At 33.4% G+C, this 21,219-nt stretch overlaps 2 protein-coding genes across 3 annotated transcripts; one reads left to right on the forward strand and one right to left on the reverse strand.

Annotated features, from left to right (window-relative positions):
- The first annotated feature begins 712 nt into the window (after window positions 1-712).
- On the forward strand, window positions 713-5,764 carry LOC106672963 (protein arginine N-methyltransferase 2-like). The gene is made up of 4 exons (XM_014404834.2): window positions 713-916; window positions 4,309-4,423; window positions 4,497-4,624; window positions 4,707-5,764. Exons 1-4 carry the CDS (start codon window positions 884-886, stop codon window positions 5,445-5,447), a joined length of 1,017 nt encoding a protein of 338 aa, XP_014260320.1. The 5' UTR covers window positions 713-883; the 3' UTR covers window positions 5,448-5,764.
- Window positions 5,765-6,991: 1,227 nt separating this feature from the next.
- LOC106672013 (tyrosine-protein phosphatase non-receptor type 22-like) lies at window positions 6,992-20,904 on the reverse strand. Of its 2 annotated transcripts, XM_014403081.2 has the most exons (11): window positions 20,616-20,904; window positions 18,547-18,655; window positions 17,135-17,346; window positions 16,824-16,971; window positions 15,102-15,310; window positions 14,780-15,029; window positions 10,893-11,041; window positions 9,080-10,817; window positions 8,914-8,991; window positions 8,737-8,832; window positions 6,992-7,221 (listed from the first exon to the last, which is right to left on the reverse strand). In XM_014403081.2, the coding sequence occupies exons 1-11, from the start codon at window positions 20,727-20,729 to the stop codon at window positions 7,163-7,165; spliced, it is 3,162 nt and encodes a 1,053-aa protein (XP_014258567.1). In that variant the 5' UTR covers window positions 20,730-20,904; the 3' UTR covers window positions 6,992-7,162. The 2 variants fall into 2 exon arrangements, with proteins under 2 accessions (XP_014258567.1, XP_014258557.1); XM_014403071.2 differs by having other exon boundaries at window positions 9,080-11,041; window positions 20,616-20,903.
- Between the last annotated feature and the right edge of the window lie 315 nt (window positions 20,905-21,219).

Consider the following 21,219-nt stretch of genomic DNA (forward strand, 5'->3'; position numbering starts at 1 on the left):
AAAAACCTAGATACTTCAAGCAATGTATCTAGGAATCCTTAGGAATAAGTGCTTGGCTCAATGGATTCCTAAGAGGCTTAGGGTTCAGTTTCATTTAAATAGTACATTAAAGAACCATGGGAGAGCTACTAAACCTAGGATGTTTGAAATATTAGAATACTAGTACACTACAGACTCGGGAGTCATATGATTGTGTAGATTTGAAACAGCAGAAACAACCTGTGCAGATATTGCCAGAAAGAGAAAACCTTAGAAGAAGAAACTGTCCTCTGTTGCTGCTTAAGGGTGATATTCCTACTCCTGGGAGTGGAAAACCCCAGGACTGAAGGACACACACGATAGCCCTTAACAGACTTGTGATCTTGTAAAATATCTTAAGCTAAACGAAAAGCTCTAGAGTCTAGACAATGATGGAGACTGCAGACCAATATTGGTCGCTCAAAGGTCGTCACGTGCACATCCTTTTAACCTTTAACCCTTAAACGTATTTTTGATTTATAAAATTATCCAAAAATGTATATTCTTGGTATGTGCTGTTTTTCGACCTCAGTCTAGTACAATTTGCTGCATGCAGTGCAAATGATTACAAGTTACGTAGAAAAGAGATTCATAAGAACAGTTTTCGGTAAAATAGAACAATTAATTGTCCTTTTAAATCAAATCCGACGAAAATGCGGGTTTTTTTGTAGTCTGTCGATTAAGGGAAATCGAGTTTTTAACAAACCTTCACTTAACAAGGGGGGAGGTTCTGACTTGTCGAGGCGAGCTATGTGAAGAGTTATGCTTTTATAATTTATGTTAAATATTATCTGCGGTCTGTTTTCTTTTGATTTTACCCTTTGAAAATATAAAATTGAACAGATAAGACGTCAAAGCGAGACAAATGGACTGGGACGATAGATACGAACAGCTTACGGTATACTGGCAACAAATATCTAAATATTTCTTTAATTTTTAACCGATGGAATCACTTTTTTCGAAAAACATGGCTTTGATTCTTTAACTTCCTCGATTCGGATCAGTTACATTTTAATTTACGCTTGCATATTTATTTATTTTTTAACAGAAAAGCTTACATGACCATAGATTCTTTTAAAAGTTCATTTTTGGTTTTAAAAAAAAACAGGATTGTAAAATAAATGGTCTTTACACATCATTTTGGTCTTCCTAGTGTCTTGTAACCTTAAGACACATACACAAAGCTGAAAATGGCAAAATTGGTCTGACAGAACAACCCAATGAGGATTGTCTGACCAAAATGATTTGTATCAACCCAATTTGTAGTTCACCCCCTTCCAAAAAATCTCATAGTTTAAAAAATATATTGATATCCTCTTTTTACATGACACGTTCAGTGGTGAACTGTATAGCCATACATTTATCAAATGATCATTTTCAACAAAATATTTTCTTTTTGTATAAAATGAAGTGAGAAAATTTAATCTCAATGGAATCCCCAGAAGAAGCAGGTTAAAAGAAATACAGTCGGATCAATTATAGATTGGCAGAAAAGATACTGGGATGAACTGCAAGAAACTTCTATGGAAGGAAATACTTAATTTAAGTTCTTGATTTACTTGTCAAATGAGGGAGGACTGAAAAAATTCAAAATTTCAGATTTGTCGCTTACGGTGAATAATAAGCTTTTTGCCCTATGGACTCCCAAATATAGATTATAGGATGCTTCAGGCTTTTTTCAATCCTGGTAGACTTGATAGTGGCTTCTCCTTTATGTTTACTGGATTGAGCTTTTCTTCACTCACAAGTTTTGAATTGTGATGTATGATGCACCAGCCTGGTAGACAACCTTACTTCAAGTTCAAAACGCTCTGGATACTAATCCAAAACAATTTAGTTGAAGCTTTTTTGAGGGTATCAGAGGGGCAACAAGGAGGCATCTTTTGCAGAATACCAAATGACCAAAACCATAGGTGGAAAAGTTCATCAAAGGACAATTGCAGAAACAAACAGCATAACTACTAAATCTAGTATGTTTTAGGGCTATCATGGTTGTAAGACTGCTGTCTGAACACAGCAGAATCTGAAGGTATACGTACAGACTCACAAGTAGAAACGAGCCTGTGAAGATGTTGCCAGAATGAAGAAGAAGCAATGGAACAAGTCCTCTGGTAGTGCTAAAGCGTATATTGACAAACAACCTAAAGATAGAGCTTCCAAACCTAGGATAGGAATGATATAAGGATACACCGGACTCTAGAGTCTTTTGTAGAAATTCTAAGAAGATCCTTGGTACCAGGGATAAATAGGCCAAGGAAAATTCATCAGTAAACGTATTGGCTGCGAACTCGTTTGTGGCATACCAAAATGCTGAAAATTGATATGTTGATCAATTTGCAGATGTTAGACTGACATACTTTGTAGAATTGTACATTTGTGGCTGGCTGATGGTGATTAAAGAGCCTTAGGTCTATTTCTTCCAGATATGGATTATAGCTCACTTCAGACCTTTTTCTTGTCTATTAGCATTCATAAGTGGTTCTTCTACCAAATTGACAAAAACATAAAAAGTTATATGAACTCTTGAGGTGCAGCATTGTTAAAAAAAAAAAAAAAAAACATTTGTAAGTATGTCGGTTTTGAATGCAGGGCCACTGGATAGGAGTCCTTAGTTCAATAGAAATTTATTTCAGGCATGTGAAAAAGTTTAAATCACAGAAATTAATGGCAGAACAGCAAACCTAGGATGACAGGACTAGAATAATAGTAGGAAACCGCAGACCCCAGAGGCATAGACTCAGAGAAGAAGAAACCGTAATGACCCTTCTTTTAGTGCCAGGGATAAATTGGCCAAGGAAAGTTCAGTCAGGACAATTATCAGCCCTGAACCTTTATGTGGCATACCAAAATTCTTTTGGGCTTAGTCAAAATTGACCATATTAATTATTTTAATTAATTATACTCTTTATTTAAGTTCTTGGTTGAGATGAAAAGCCCAAGAGGATCAAAGTCACGATAGCTTAAGTGGTTAGAGCAGCAGTGTATTTAGCTGTGGGTTTGAATGGCTCGTGACACTAGCTTTTCATCTTAACCAAGACCTTAGATAAAAAAATTGTTTAATAATAATCTTATGCTCTAATTGACGGTACCCAATACCAATTTTAATTTTGATAAGTAACATAATAAACAGCAAGAAGATAGGAATTGGCACAGCCATTTAGGCATTTAGGGTTAGGATAGGTAGTGTGAGGTTAGGAAGAATTAGGATGGATTAGGATAGGTATTTTGAGGTTAGTCAGAGTTAAGGAAAGGTTAGGTAGAGTTATGTAAGTGTTAGGGGCAGGTTAGGTTTTCTAACAAAAGAAATTACCCCGCGAGTGAAGACAGACCCAGTAGTGCCCGTGTGCTGGTTCAACATGAAAAGAAATTACGTAACAATATTATTTTTATATGACAATTCTGAATGATAACTTACTCGAATCTAAACTTTTAGAGCAATATTTACAGTACAGTATCAGAATTGTCATATATAAAAAGTTTTGTTATGCAATTCCTTTTTTTTAGAATCCTGATGAAGGTAACAAATATAACAAAACCTTGACTAGAATTGGAAGTTTTTATGGCTAGCCTCTTCCCAGATCTTCCTCTACCACATAATCATTTGCAGGTTGATAATCCAAGATTATCAGATTCAGATCATATGAAAGTTAACTAAATATCAAGGAGGTAGAAAACCCCACAAGGTTGTTTTATAGGTGTGTTTTTATTGGTCTTCTGATTTAACATATGTTGTACAATTCATGGGGAGGAGGCCAACAAAGAAAACTCAAAAAATTGTAGTCAAGCTTTTGGTATATTTAATGCCTTCATCAAGTCTAACCCAAACAATACTTAACCTAATCTTAATAAATAATCTTATGCTCTAATTGAGGGTACCCAGTACCAATTTTAATTTTTATAAGTAATATAATAATCAGCAAGAAGATAGGAATTGGCACAGCCAATATTTCATTTAGAGTTAGGATAGGTAGTGTAAGGTTAGAACTCTGAAGCAACTGAATAAATCTACCTAACCCATCCCTAACATTTATACCAATACTAACCCATCCCTAACTCTACCATTTGATGACTCTTTTGTTATTTTTGGCTGTATACAAATTAAAAAACCACAAATATTTCTTAAGATAGATTCTTCTTTTAAAATTATTGATTTTGGTAGGACACTGAGAGTGATCTAAGCTTAAAAATATTTTCTGGAGTTAATTATGCTAAAACATTTTTATTGTTTACTCTACAATTAACCTTACATTTGTACACTTTTAAAATTGTCGAGTTTTATTTTTGTTACAGAAATACAAGGCTAAATTTGATAAATATTCGTTTTATTTTAAATTAAAAGAAATCCTAACTGACAAACCAGATTTGCTTCGTAATAAGACTATTCTTAATTTGCAAGGGGGTTCAGGTTAGTTTATCACTATTTATCCCAATAAAATATACTGTATTATGTAGAAACATTAAATTAGTTGTAATTATAGGTTGGATTGCATTATACTGTGCTCTTGTGGGAGGTGCTTCTAAAGTGTACACCGTGGAGAACTCTGAAGCAATGGTTCAGATAATTAAAGGGTGTTCAGTTGAAAATGGTGTTAAAGACAAAGTGCAGGTATTAAATCCAAATTGTTTCCAAGTTATTAAATGATTGCTTAATTAACAAACTTCTTAATATTAAAATATGTATGTTATAGGTTTTAAAAGGAAATGTAAAGGATATTGTCATACCTGAACCAGTGGATGGAATTATTTTTGACTGGACGACATTCAGTGTTTTTAATGACAGTTTTCATGAAGACATAATCGCAGCAAGATCTTACATGAAAAATGGTGGATTCATCATCCCAGAATCATGTGAAATATATGCAGGGCTATGTCAGCTGACGACTTGCATCGATTTTTTGAATGCGAAAGGCATTACAATGAAATCAGTGGAACAAATTTACAGAGACAAGTGTAGCAATAAATTATTTAACACAGGCGTTAAATCTAAAAGGTTTAATTCAAACGTACAAAAATTAGTGGAAATAAATTTTTACAATTCAACAAAAGATGAGTTGGACAGTGTCAAGCATGAATTATTATTTGTTGCCAACGACTCAGGGATAGTTGATGGAATCAGCATTTGGTGTTCTTTTGGGCTGTCTGGTGTCACTAATAAACCCTTGGAAAATACAGATATTAATCCTTCTTGGGCGGATTCGAGTGAAACATCAATTATTTTTTCAAACCAGCTAGAAGTAGAAAAAGATGAGCCTGTTTGTTTCGATCTTACATTCGTAAAAGAGAATGCTGGAAATTACAAGATAAAACTTGAAAATATTGAGCCAGATGAAATTGAACACCCTGTTGGATGCAATTGTTACATGACGAAATGCATGGTGTTATCTGCCTGTCTTTCAAATCCTGCCTTCAATTATGATGATTCAGATTAAATTCATACGTCTGATTTGTAAGATAACAAACCTTGTATTAAATTACATGTATAATTAAGTAAGCATAATAGGTTGAAGTATTGTTCTATCATTGTTAAGGAAGATTTGTTATCAGGTCCCAGTTGAATTTATAAAATTATATTTTATATCATTGCTGAGAAGTTTCATTCTGTTATGTTGTACATATAAATGATTATCAATTGTAATTATGATTGTGTGTGTTGTCTACAGATAACAGTTTATCTGGCACGAGTTGTACTTTGTCAAAACATAATTTTGGTAATATATTTTATTAAAAAATAAATTTATACAAATGCTTTCTGTGAACGGTAACCACAAACAAGTGAGCAAACGGTAGTTCCTCTTCTTTAACACGTTCAATACGGCCACAAAAGATAATTTGTTTTCATTTGCCAACCAGGAGAGAATTAAAATTGAATTTTAAGCTGGCAGTGGATGTATTGAAAAGAAAAGTCGAAGCACAAACATTACAATTCAAAAAGCCATTTTGAGACACCACAAGCTTTTTGAAAATACCTTTTACTCCAAAACCTTTAAGACACTTCTTGGTTGAAATAAAGTTTAATTTGGTAGAAAAAAAGGGTTAATTTGGTAGAAAAAGATTAATTAGGGTTAAAAAAGGTTTAATTCGACTGAAAAATGTTACACACACACTATTGTATGTATGAATATTGTGTTTGTATATGTGTATGTATACATACAATTGCCTTCTTAGCAGTCTGAATCTTGTATTAAAATTTTTATGTTGAATCTCGTATGAGTGTAACATAAAGAAGAAACAGAAAAGTCGTTTTTGATAAACAGGTTTGCGCAAAACAGAGGAGCTCAGCAGAAGGGGGAAAGGCCCAGGCTGTACATAAAGGAAAAGTACCGGCCGATGAGGACAGCCAGGCTACAGTCACAATAGGATGCTGTGAATGAGTGGAAGAAACAAAATAGTTGATTTCCTGAAGATTGACAATTTTCTTCTGATTGGGTCTGCAGTGGGGAAAAATATTTACAAACCTCTTAAAAGATTAGATGTCTTATTAACATCTATACAGTTGGGTATAGCTGAAAATGCTCATAAATCCGGGTACGCACTTCTTGTCAACAGATGTGCCCTGTACATTAAATAAAAGAATTTTATAAAGGCGATCTTAATTTCATCATACTCACCCTACCTTTGCTTAATTAGCTAACTACTCTGTCCACAGCAGTTGACTAAGAAATGTAACTCTTCATTTCCACATAGTCATATAAAAATTAAGTGAATATTAATATTATTTGAATGAATGGGGAAATTAATGTTGAGGTCATCAGTTGAGGTAAATACATAACAATGTACTCTTTCTTCAGGTTGTAGGGGCTCAGCAAAATAGTTTGTATGTTTAAATGAAATAAAAGTAAAATAGATGAAAACTCACAGGAATTCATTGGTTGTTTATGAACAATGTACTCAAAGAAATGATGTGTCAACCGAGTGCCAACTAGGAAGAAAAATTAACAAAGATGTATCACAGGATAATTCACAAACTCTGTAGTGAAAAATGTATTCATTTATTTAAAATATACAACTTATCGACGTTTAGTTACAAGAACCGAATGTTGAGAAGTCACTCTTAAAAATATATCTTTTGAACTAAGACTGATTTACAAAAAAATATACATTTCACAACTAATAAACTAATGATCACAATAGGTGTATAATATAATCACAAATATTGCTGCTGTTTCTTCTTCCCTTTATAGAACGTTTCTTGCATAACAGGAGCTGAAAAAAATACATAGATTTTGCATTTTGTAAAAGGTTATATGGTAACATTTAATAAACCATTGAACTTATATTTCATTAACTATATTAACCCTTTCTGTTATCAATTATTTTGGTAACAGGATCACGTGTATGAACATAGACACATGAAAACTTCCTCTTGCATATTTCTCTGCTTCATGGAAAATATTAAATAGGATAATATTAAATTTAACCTGTCCCTACTATTAATTATCTCACCTAACAACCTTAACGCTACCTAATAATAATAACATTAAATAAATAATAATAACACTAACATAAAAATAAATAATAATAGCATAAATAATAATAACATTAACCCTTCCTAACCTATCCTTAACTCATCTGTCTCTAACACCACCTAACCTACACTGCTATAATATTATTTATTATATTAATTAATCCTAAAAATCCAGCCAAATCTATCCATAACACTAACCCTAACCCTATCTAACCTACCTCTAATTATAGCTACCCTTAACCTAAACCAAATATAAAACTTATCTTAACATAATCGAACCAAACCCATCTATCTAACCCTCTAACTACTTAACCTAAACCATCCCTACCACTAACCGTAATCTAAATTACCAAACACTTACCTTAATTTAACCTAATCCAATCGTCCATAAAACTAACCCTGATCTAGCAAAAATCTTCCCTAATACTAACCGCAACACTACCTTTAACTCTAACCTTACCAAGCTCATCCACAATTCCGAGAAATGCAAAATTGATGACGCGTAATGGTCATGCAAAAAAAATTGTGTACCAGCCCAAAAGCATCCATGTTAAAGTATTTATATACATGAATGTGTGGATTTGATATCACTGACCAACTTCGTTAATTGTTGAAAATATGGATGACAGGTGTGGTCTTTTTTTTTTTTTTACAATTTATTACAGTTGTAATTCTTCATGCTTTCAATCTTTATTCATTCAACTTTCTTCAGGGCAATTACAGTGTCTTTTTGGAAAGTTAATTCTTCCTTGTGGAATAAAAAAATGGGCTGTCCATTAAAATTAGTTTTAACATTTAAAATTGAATCAAATTAAATCAATAAGTAGAAAAACTGTTCTGATTCTAACATAACTTGTAAGAGGCAGACAGCTACTAGTAGGAAACAAATATAGATTCAAATCAGATTTAGATTTGACAATTCAAAAATATACATATGCAACAGTAACAAAACAACATCTTTATAAAATAGAAAAACTTGCATAAATGATCTTATCAGAGTACCTGATAGCATTAACAATAGGTCATTTTTTCAACCCAGCCACTCTAGCAAAACAAAACTGTTATTTCCTTTGTTGAATCTCTATAAAACATAATAACATCAGAAGTTTATCCTAATTAATTTAACCATACAAAACAAGAATATACCTAACAAGTTGTGAACAAATGATTTTTCAATGATATTTATATATTAATTATAAATTGTCACTATTATGAAATATAAATTATAAAAAAAATTGTAAATACAATCATACCTTTGGCTGGGGTATCGTCTTTCTTGCCCTGCTGTTTTGTGTGACGTAGATTAAAAGCCTCAAGAGCAACTTTCATGAAATTGCTTTTGCTGCTATCTAAAAATTTTACATGTTGAATTAAATTAAAAGTACGCAAAAATGATAAATGTTTTGAAATCTGTCTTTTTGAAGTACCACCTTTGTGCGAGATACTAGCAGCAACCTGATCGATATCCACACCAGGAGCCGACTGGAAGTAAGTATCGTTCTTCAAACCTAAAATCCGCATAGGAAATTATTAATTTAATGTAAACTTTCAAGAAATGTTTTAAGTAGGAACAAATAATATAATAAAGAAAAAAACCTTGTCTGTTTGGGCTTTCTTGATTGTTTCCTGACGGATTTACAAGATATCCAGATGAACTTTTTTTATGCGACTTTTTCCCTAATGGTCCCAAATTCCAATCACCGTTCTCTTCTCCGATCTGTGGCTTGTTCACCGTTTGCCATTGTTGTAGACTGGTGGATGGTGAAAGTCCGTAATTTTGTTTCCCGTCAGTGCTCAACTTGTGGGTTGGTGTGTTTGGAATTGTCAACTTCGTATTTCCTTGATAATATCTTACATCTCCTGAACTTATTTTATGCAAAGGCTTTTTTGTAATCGGCCCGTATGTAAAAGGAACATTTGAATTCAAACACCGACTGTACAAACTGTCATTGTCATAATGATTACCATCCATTTCCATTCTCTTTGAGTGTGCCATAGGCATTTTGTCTTTTGGAATAAAAGGGTCAACCGTAAAATTCGTCCTTGCTGGATTTTTTGGCATATCCTTCAATTCTGTTTTATCACAAACCTTAGAAAAACATTTGAAATTCGATTTTTGCTTTCTTGACTGTTCTATTTTATCCATTAATGATCTTGAATGTTGGTCAGAAGTGGTCAGTTCACCAAAATGTTCACTTAACTGACCATCATGAGAATTTATTTTCCCTATCCTGACTGGTTTAGGTGTACATTGATCACCCAATAACTGATTTGATGTACTATTCCCGATATTCCTTTGGGGGACCATCACATATAAAGGTTCGGTGTACGAACTGTTCATACTACAGTTTACAATTGCACTACCATTTATATCACAGAAGTATGGTTTTTTAATATTTTTATCAGAAGACAACTCCAAATTTACACTATTAGTTTGGTCTTTGAACTTATGAGGAGTAGAAATGTTAAGAGATCTATTAGAAAAAGGGACTGAACAGTTTTGGTTTCTGTTAACTTGTATATTAGCAGGTAGAGTTTGGTTTCTCGGACTCTGATTAGCTTTTGCAATTTCCTTTTGTAAAATTGACTGATAGGGTGACACTTTATTAGGTTTTATTTTGCGAAGATCATTGATCTCTTTGTGAAGAGAAACAGGTGTCAACTTTGTATCAAACAATACACCGTTTGAACTTCGAATAAATTGTTCTTTCATTTTGTCCTTACCAAGTCTGTATTTATTCACTAATTCTTGAGTACCAACAGCTCTACTTTGCGTGCTTATGGTGTTTAAAGTTCCCATGTCAATGACGCTAGTATCATTCGGCGGATTATGAAAATGCGTTTTACTGCTTATTTTACTGAAATCTACTTGTGTGTTCGATCTGGATAATTTAACTTTTGCCGAGATCGCATTTCTTTCAACATTTAGAGCATTTTCTTGTGACAATTTAGTTTTCATGTCAAGGGTTGTGTAACTTCTTACTAATGGTTTTTTATGATCTATTAAACAGAGGTCTTCATACTTTTTCAGCGGTTTTGTAATATTAGGTACAATTTGTTTGCTCGACATTTCGTTGTGTGATGGGGGTGGATTATCAACACAAAAGGTAATATTCTCGTCTAAATTTGATTCTAAACTAGCACGGCGTTTTGTTTCGACTGGCAATTCGGAACAAACCATTAATTTTCGTTTATCATTATTACCATCAACTTTTAAAGATTTGCTTCTTTTAACTGTACCCAATGCTTTACTTTTTGATGTATCTAATTGAGGGACTCTCAAAATTCCTTTTGCCGGTATCGGTTTACCTGTAGTCTTGAGAGGAGATTCATTCTGAGTGTCAAGAAGAGAAGGAGAAGGTATTTTGTTTGCACTTTGACTTTGCGTTATATTCTGTCTTAATAATACCTTATTTGCTTTTGGTATTTGATGTATTGCACGTTGTTGGGCACTCAAATTTTCAACATCTTTTTCCTTTTTGGACGGAAAAATAGTCGAGTATTTTTTCTTCGGTAAGGGTGGAGGAATATCTTTTTCTTTGTTATTATCTTTTTTCTCTACAAACCAATAAAAGAAAATTAATGTGTACAAACATAAAACCATTTAAATTCATAAAATACGTGAAAACATTCAAATTATTCACTAATATAAAATAATGAGCTTAGTGAAAATTTGTTTATATTTTACATGCAAAATTTTCTATAAATTTAATGCTGGAATACATGGGCAATAAAATTGTGTCATTGCTTCGCTACTAAATTATTATAATAACATTCGATGAGATTTGTGTGATAAATGTGTATAAACAGGGGACACTAAGAAGAATATCAAATAAGGGAGTTTTCAGTAATTGTTTCTATGATGTTGACAGCCTTAATAAATAAATATTGGGTGTGTGCATATTGTTTTTTTTTTTAAATTTTGACTTCATCACTATAAAGGCGAACCATTATTACTGGCTAGCCCTGTTAGCTCTCAGGTGGGAAAAACCTTAACGGAAGAGATTGGTTAAGAAAAGAATAATTGATCCCAAAAGTCAGCTTAGAATAAACTGCAATGCACATGACATGGAAACAAATAAAATATATTAGAGTTATTGCTTGAGCTCCGACCTTTTCTTAATAGAGACAAATCAAAGACCACCATCGTTGTGGAATACCTACCACAAAAACGACGATTTAGTGGAAGTGGATGGTGGGACAAATTAACTGTAGCACCAAGAGATTTTAGGTACATCGCACTACAATAGAAAGAAGAATTTGATCTCTGGGTTACGTTGTCAACAAGGATCCTCGGGAAAAAGAAAGACTGCACGCCTTTCACAACTGAATAGGAATAAATTGGAAGGATTTATTTTCTATTTGGCCATAGGGGAAGAGAAGTGGTTAGCAAGAAGAATGAAACACCGCCATCACCAAGAGGAGGATTGCCCTCTTTTAAGGCTCTATTGTTTTCTGTGTTTGGTGTGATCCAAGAATAATTTATTAGGAACTGTTAGCACACAATCAATCCATTACGGCAAAGAACTGTGCGCAGCTAGAGCATCTCGGGTCAGTGTTGAAGGAAAAATGTCCGGCCCTGGTCATAAGATGCCATGTCCGTACCACCATGACAATCCACCACCTCCATACTCTCCAGACCTTGCCCCTTCCGATTTTTACTTGTTCCGCTCCCTAAACTACCACTTAAAGGTACAGAATTTTTGAACAAAATGCTATGAAAAATGGACTTACAGATTCAGTCATCAGCCTTTTACAAAAAGGGGATATTTCTGCTACCAGAACGTGGGCCGTATGCTATAGAAAACGAAGCAACTTATGTTTTGGATTAAAAATAAAATACATTTGACTTTTCATTTGACTTTGTTTTTTCTTTCTAAAAAGTGAAGAAAACTTATGCTCACACCCAATACATCAAAACTTCTTAAGCGCATTACCTGTTCCTCTACTTGAAGTCAGTATACAGTAGTTGCAGATTAATGAAACTATATTTGTTATATCTATTTATGGAGTGGAATACCCGATCTAAACTTAACTGTGGGCTTTAAAGGACCATAGAATGTGAGGATGTAGAACAGCTTTGGTCACGAGACTTCTAGGACCAAAATTCAATGTGACTATTAAAAACCAGTTTTGGGCAAAATTTCATTTTAATCACTGTGGCTGAACGGAGCTTCCATGAACTCTATGGTACCGCCAAGCATATTGCCAAAAGTTTAATATACCACTAACCTCACAATCCACAATGACATTAACAGTCCTTTTGTTTTATTGATTACTATTAACAACTGATCTGTTCCTGCATATTAGTTTCATTCCAACCTTTCACAGCCATAAGTGACTAATGCAACTCCATATCACCTTAAACGATGACCTTAAGACCTGGACCCTTAATTCTTGAATCACATGGTCACATCCTGTGCTCACTCAGTGTTGACTGTGTGAAAATTAAAAAAAAAATATATATGATTTTTAATATTTAATTGGTTTCTCCCTGGGAGAAGCAGAATGACTTGTACACTGTAACAAGTTGTGAAATTCTTAACATTTTGGTTCTCAACAGCAACCTGACAACTATCGTTGGATTTTATTGCTCATGTGCAACAGAGGACGACAAATATATAGTAATACTCCAGCCAATGAGCTGGGAAAAAAATAATGTGCGCATGCACATGCACCTCACGTTTATTGATTGTTGATGTGTGTCTACACTGACACGAGAAAACATGCACATAAATCAGTAAAAATTAACACATATTACTCATAATAGAAATCTACAATTGTGAGGCCACCGATATCAATGAAATTTTTTTTTACTGATAAGTAGAAAAATATTATACTCATGTGTAAGGGTTCCGTCCAATGGGCCACAGTAGTCAAGAAAAAACATTTTAAGTGTAAAAAGGACCTAAAATGGCGTCTGCCAAGCTGCCACTGCTCACAGCTCATTCAAATAATTAAAATTAATAAATTTGAATGAAATTTTAGGGGATGTTAGTACAATGAAAACATTATACGTGTGTATAAAGGTTTGGCGAAATTAACTCCAGCAAGCCCATATTAAAATGATAAATATTGCAGTACATTCTGGCTCTCCGAAAGGCTAAAAGTTACTCTTAATAGATTATCTTCCTTATCAGATAAAAGTTAATTTCAAAATATTTTAATGGATAAAAAAGATTCTCAATTTAGATTTGTAACTTTAATGTTGTGATTTAAATAAAATAAATCTAACTATAAGACTATCCCCTGGTTATGAAGTATGTCTGTAATTTGAAATTGTAATTTTTTCTTGTGTGTACGAAGGTAATACAATAGGGGACCGCGGTAGCCGAGTGGTTAGCATGAGAGACTCTCACGCCGCAGTCATGGGTTCGATTCCCACTGTCGCCTCTGTCCCTTTTTTCCCAATAACTCCCAATTTGAACACACAAGAATTCGTACCATGGCTAATATGCAAGATCATAAGGCCAATAAAAAAAAAAAAAAAAAAAAAAAAAAAGGTAATACAAGAATGCCAGTAGGAAAGAAATCTAAAAAAGCAGTGAAATAAGAAATCTCAATTTGTATATTTTTTACAAACTTTGAAATTACCTTTTAGCCTTTCAGAGAGAGAATTCATCACAATATTTAATATTTTATTACGGCCTTTTTAGGACTAATTTCGCCAAACCCTTTTACACATGTCTAATGTTTTTCGTTTAACTAACATCCATTAAAATTTCATTCAAACTGATACAGAGAGCTGTGAGCAGTATCAGCTTTGTTTTCTTTTTGGTCATTTTTATTTGTTACACCTAAATTTTTTTTGTCTTGACTCCTGGAGCCTACTGGATGGAACCCTCAGACACGCACGGTTCTAATATTCTTTAGCCTAGTATCACTAAACCAAGTTTTATTGAAAACAGTGACTCCATGACTGTAACCCTCCTGTTGTCAGTTAAAAAATAACTATGCAACATTAAAACAAAAACTACCACACACAAAAACCAACAACAAATAATCAAAATCCTAGGCTTATTTTTCAAGACCCCTTGACATTTTACAAATGTAAAAAAAGGCCACAACTGACAAAATGACACACAGACTAACCACTAGATGGTGAAACATGGAAAAAGTCTGACGGACAAAACCAGCAAAAATAGGCAGATTGGAGACACCGAGTCACACCATAATATAGAAAATACTATTTTATTACTGCAAATCTAATGGCTTTTCTTTAAATATTGGCTAGAAAGAATTTTAATTAAACTCAACAACTGTCAATCTTCTAAAACAGCATAAGTTTTATATTACCATCAGTAATGTCCTTAGATAAAGATTCAATTGAATCATATACATGCTCGTCTTCATCGCTGATTACCATCAATCCATTGGTATCAATGTTCTCATATGGATGAGAATCAATCATGCACAATTGTTCTTTGAACAATTCACGGACTGCCTGATGAACAAGTACGTACTGTTCTTTGGTCTGTACCATTGCTATTCTTTGTTTTCTCATTTCTCTAATCAACGCTAAAAGACTAAAATTGTTTGTTAATTTCTGAAAACAAAATCAAACGTTAAGACGATAGCAGGAGTAATATGACATATATTTCAAATGTTTTGCTCTTACCCCGGTCCTGAGTAGACCCCAAACATAATCAATTGCACAAATAGTCCCAGTACGCCCGCAGCCAGCTGAACAGTGGACTAGAACTGGTAATGTTTCAGATGCTTGAGTATCTCTCACGAGTCTGACCATTTCAAGCAAAGGTTGCACGACTGTCGGTACACCATGATCGGGCCATGCTACATAATGTAATTGACAAACAGTCCTTTCTTCTAAAATGTGAGAAAATAAAAATAAATAAAGATTGATTTAAGCATTCAGATTAAAAACAATTGTAAAAATAAAATCATCTATATGGTAACTGTCCTATTAACCACTTACTTAATTATTAATAATGATTGTACTTTATGGAAAAACTTTACAACAGAGACCGCTATATAGAGGTTTTTGCTTTTGGAATAAGAACGAAAACAATGTTCACTATTACAAGATGGGCCATAATGGAGATTACTATATATTCCTTCATGTTTCCTATGACGTTTTCAATTTCATCAAGCATATCTGGGCAAAATAACAAAGTTAAACACTCCTTCGAAACACTCCAAAAAATAAGGCGGTCTCATAATAATTAAAAATGTTTTTGGTTTAAAATCGGTGCATTATTAAGTTTTACCATCCAGGTTTGTACAACCTCAGTGTCTACTGATGGATGCTCCTTCTTCACTATTGGTCTTAAAACAAGTCTTACAATATGTTCTAAATTTTTCGAGCCAACCTGAAGATACTTTAAAATCGGTTTACCCTAAATTTTTTGCTACTTCTACAGCATTTTCTCAGATAAGCAAACAAGACAGTGGTATGTTATCTGGTCCAAGCATGGCCCATTCACAGGTCTATGGTTGAATCAAATGTTTTAGGAAAAAATCTGCTGGATTGATCGTTTCCTTGTTTGTAAAATTTATTTTAAAGTTCGTTTTTGTTCTTTAAATTTTTGCACCTAGGTTTTTCCGATGGAAAACTTTGCAGCCAAATCTCGCACACTTAATTTTTCACTTTCACTCACTTTAATTATATTTACTTTTTTCTTTAAGGGTCAAATGCCCTGAAGATTTAAAAATGTTTACATAATCAAAATATAGTAATACTGGGAAAATACTGGAAAATACAAAACACAAATAGGGAATACAGCCTATCTCAGAAAATGTTCATTTTTGGGAGGCTCATGTCCACTTTTGGGTGAGTTTTAGAGCCAGAATATAGTCATAAAAGCTGTCTGCATCTGTTATTGGGAGTGTCTGCTTTATAGAAAATTTGAAATGTGAAGAATTTAGATACTGGAGAATCAGAATTTGTCCATTCAAGGGAGGTGTCTCCTTTTTAGAGGTGTACATTAAGGGAAGTTTTACTATATGTTTTCAAATTGTGTTCCTGAACCACAATTTCCTGAAATCTATCACAAGGCCTGTATGTATCCTTATTTTAAATACTATTAATTTATTATCTCTAATTTAATTAACAATAAGACTTCAACACTATAATCTTATAATAAAATACGAAGGCATTCAATTTTTAGAGATTATGCTGGGGTTTTAGGGTTGCTTTCTCGATGAACTCTTATAAATTTTATTCCAAAAGGATTAAATATGAGAAACTGTACTGCCTATGCACTTGGTAGATGTTTTTCTGATTGGCCTCATCCCTAATTGTAATGCAATAATGCAATGGTACAAAACTAGTCCATTATATTTTTTTTTAAGTTAAAAGGAGATTAAAAAAATACCATACCCATAGTAGATTGGCTGTTGTTGTATTTCAACCTCATTGTTCTTACAGAAAAATCTGAACAAACTGTGCTAGCCTTTAATAACTTGACACTAATCATACCAAACTGTTTTTCTTCGCCCTCGTCCACCCAGTACTTTTCGCACTTGGCCTACAAATTAGAACTTATATAAATAAATGTAATAATGTAAAATTATAAATGTAATATTCCTCCTTCTGTTAGGTTCTATGGGTTGTTTTAACTCCCAGTTATGGCAAAAAAATTAATTAATTAATTTTAAAAAATATATAATATATACATTGTCAATAAATACCTTGCCGGCCTCTTCTTCATTGCAAGCCATAACAATGACTTGGACTTCACATTGCACGACCATTCTCCAGAAATCATTAACTGTGTTTGGAAGTGGTCCTTGACTAGCAATGTAAGCAGGGGAGCCACTGGCCCCTTTGATAAAATTGGCATTGATGTAATCGCTCCCTGGTATTCCTGCATATTCATTGAGAACTACTCGACTTAGATCGACTGAAAGTGTAAATAAAAAAAATTAAATTTTTTTCAACGCTTATAAGCTAAGGTTCAAATTAAAAATAATTTAGCATAATTGCTTTTTTTTTGGGGGGGGGGCAGAACAGAAAAGCTGCTAAAAATCCTAAGCTTTGAGATTTCTTTATGATGAAACTGTAGTTAGTAATTCCCTATCATTTTGTAGAGCTTTTTCAACTTTTTGTACCTGATGACTCATCTGGTACCAAGTGTGGCTTAGTAGACACAATCAATGCATCAAAAAGTCACTCACGATAGTTGTCTTGATTGTTCACATTATACAAATATTTTTCTCAAAATTGAATTTAAAAAGTGCTTTTGTCTGAAATTTTTCTTTAAAATGTGAACTATTACAAAAAGGTCTCACATGTTAGGTGCATATTAATTAATGTATTAATTGTGAGAGAAGCTAATTTCCTTTACATCTCCCCATATTTCCTTTACAACCATTGCATTTTAATGAAGGCTACAGGCTGGATTCTATGAACATTCTCATGTATAAAACTGCAGCTAGTAATGCGTCGCTATCCATGCCTCATCGAATTTTAGAAACTACTAGGCAACATGCCTGAAAAAAACCGATGTCTGTTCCTCTAAAGAGACACCACTTGAATGATCTAAGGTGGTTGTTTATAGAACGTATCACCAGGCATCTTTAAGAAGGCGCTAAGTAAGACACCACAGGTGTGGCTTTAAGCTAAATGATCAGCACTAGCAATGATTGACACATTAGATCAAAAAAGTCAAACTACAAATTATTTGGGTGTTTCACTTATAAATCATTCATACAACTTTAGAATATAAATTATAACTGAAAAGTTCCCAAATGAAATAAATTATCAATATTGGTGTATTGTTGTAATAGACAAATGAGAGAACTGCTGTCCAATTTTGTTTGCTGCTTTTTCTATGTTTTTATAATTTCCCTTTAAATTAAATTGGTTGTTTTATCACCACCAGTCAGTATGTTTGTAGACTATCGTAATCATCTATTTGAAACCAATCTAACCGCAAGATTAATCAATTTTCATTGTATAAATCAATTTTGTATTAATAAATTTCATTACCTGAAGTGTCATGTTATAATTTGTTAGTGTAATACTATATTATCCTACTTGTACAATGTTAATATACAACAAAGTTTCTATTGAAGAAAAAAAGTCACTGCTTGGTACTTACATGGTAAAATATCTTTGTATCTGTTCTTCTTCCTATTAATTTCTTTTTCTCCTTCTAAACAGGAATATTCTTTAAGAGATTTAACATTTTCACTGAATAGTTTCAAGTCCTAAAACAAGAACAAAAAATTAAATAGAAACAATTCATTGGCTGCATGGCCCACTCCCTACAAATTAAGTCTGAATAGTTAGACATTCCCTTTTTCCCCTTTATCTCGTTTTTATGTTAATATTAATATAATTCTTGTCACAACATTTTTTGTAATTTCTAAAACGTCACTACAAATACTTTGTATTCCAGTCGAAGGTGACAAGTAGCTCGGTTTATCTGCCATGCGTGACATGTCTGAATGATTAACCAAACTAACTGAACAGTACTAGCTGATGAAATATACAGTATTTGGCCTCTAACCAATCAAATAACCTTAACGAAGATAGATCTAATACAGATGATTATATACAGGTTTTGGTTGTGGTGCATTACATTGTAAAGAGGCCAAATCATTTTAACCTTAACCTTAGGAACCGCCGATACTGGCTAACAAATACCTCATCCTCAAGCTTGTACCTTTCAAAACTGATAAACCGACTGTCAGAAAAAAAATGATGTACACTTTTGGATTCTTTTGTTTCTTCCAATATTGGATCAACTTTCAACATCTTCCAATGAAAATTCCAATAGGTTCTCCTTGGTTGTCCAAACCATGAGATATCCAGCTTTTACTGTCCGGTAAAGTCATTGTTCATCTGTATATTTGTAATTCAACTATTAACTAAGAAAAATCTTGATGTGATATAAATTATAAGTAATTTAATGCTTAGAATTGATAATGGATGTTGGTCTGCGAGTTGGTGAACTCTGCTGAACCAGCATGGAGTCACTTATTGGGTCCGTCTTCACTCATGGGTTTGTTCAGTTACTCAAATGCATTTTGACATTGTGCCATCTTCAGTGAGGAACTCTGCCCGATTAGGGCTTATACGTTGTCGGGTTTGTCAGGTGTCACTAGGGACTTGGTCGTGGTGTTCATTGGTCTCTACTGATGTTATTATTTGAGTGTTTCTTTTACGATATTGTTTTCTTCGGAATGTTCATGTTTTTTGTTATGCAGTGTTTTTAGAGGTGTAAAAATAGTGTGTGAATGTATGTTTATAGATTTATGTTTTCCACCTTTATCAGTAAATTGCTTGTTGTGTGAATGTTTCGCTTATACATTTATAAGTTTTCCATCTTTATGTGTTAATTATTTCTATATCTCTAGGTTCTCCAATACATTGAGTTCCCAGCCTTTTTGTGCGGTGTGTATTAAAGTCATAGTTGTTTTTATTGTGTTTGGTTCGTGATTGTGATGAATTAAATTTGCGATATAATTTAATTACCCTTTATTTTCTGTGAAAAATCTGAGATGTTTTTTGAACCGTTATCTTAATTTTCCAGGCTGTCCAATGTATGTATCTCCGCATTGATAAATGAAGCTATCATCCGTATCTATGAAGCGAATCAGTGTCTATGTTTCATTTTAGTAGTTCAACTGTGTTATTATCAGTCATTAAGGGCTTCTTTTGGTCAGAGTTTGTTGAACAAGAACAAATGCCCATTGCAACAACGGACAGCGCCAAAGCCCTACTCAAAGTGCCAGACAGCTCCTCACTGAAGATCGCAATGCCGAAATGTGTTTGAGGTAGTTCAACAAACCTGCGAGTGAAGACCGACCCAATGTTGGTTCAGCTTGAATTTGATTCTTGCCGATCGTCTTGATCTGACTATTCTCACTGAGCTGGTCTGTCAGATGCGTTTCAGCATCTTGCCATCTTCAGCGTGCCTGTGACAGATGAAACAAGTCTCACAGACCAATCCAGAGATAATCAGCAACTGACGGTTTTTCCAGACCGCAGAACGTTTTGAAAATGGGACGAGTGTTGTCTTTTATATTTTACAAAACGATCACTTTTTAACTAAGACTTATGAGTTGGAGGAAGCAGATTAGGCAAAATGTATGTTTTTAATATTTTCCAATGAATTAATACGAAGTGTGAAATCGTTTAGGACATTTTTTTTAGTAATGTCACCTGAAATTCGGCATCGTAGCTCTTTTCGGGACAATTTTGCGATTCCAGATTTTCAATGTGGTTCAGGAAGTTTCGGAGGACAACGCGCAGTGGTGTTCTCTCTTGGTCTTTCATTTCATCCTTAAAACCTGAGGGAATTTAATTCTTGTAACATCATCATATCATAACAAGAGCGGATCTGAATGGAAATAGTTCCATTTGGATTAAATAAGGCGAAAACTCTTAAAACTGGAACAAAACACAACCTAAATCACATAACAATGTGTGTTGATCAGTGTTGCCCGTTTACCATTACGCCCAATAGCCCACTCCCTACGAATTAAGTCTGAACAGTTAGACACTCCCTTTTTCCCCTTTATCTCGTTTTTATGTTAAAAAGTTAAAAATAAAACCTACATATTTAAAAAAAAGACATTACATTTCTTTAAAAACTGAAAAGAAAAAATAGTCGTATCAAGCAAACAAGCATGTCATTTCATCAAAACGTAATCTATAATTTTCCAACCATAGACGTAAAATATTAAATATTTTATATTAAAAGAAACAATACAGACCTCTTTTACTCAAAAAACAACATTTTTATGATAAACGTGAAAATAAAGTA

This window comes from Cimex lectularius, unplaced genomic scaffold, assembly GCF_000648675.2.
Source record: "Cimex lectularius strain Harlan isolate CLEC.00 unplaced genomic scaffold, Clec_2.1 scaffold4, whole genome shotgun sequence".
In the NCBI taxonomy this organism is placed as follows: Eukaryota; Metazoa; Arthropoda; class Insecta; order Hemiptera; family Cimicidae; genus Cimex; species Cimex lectularius.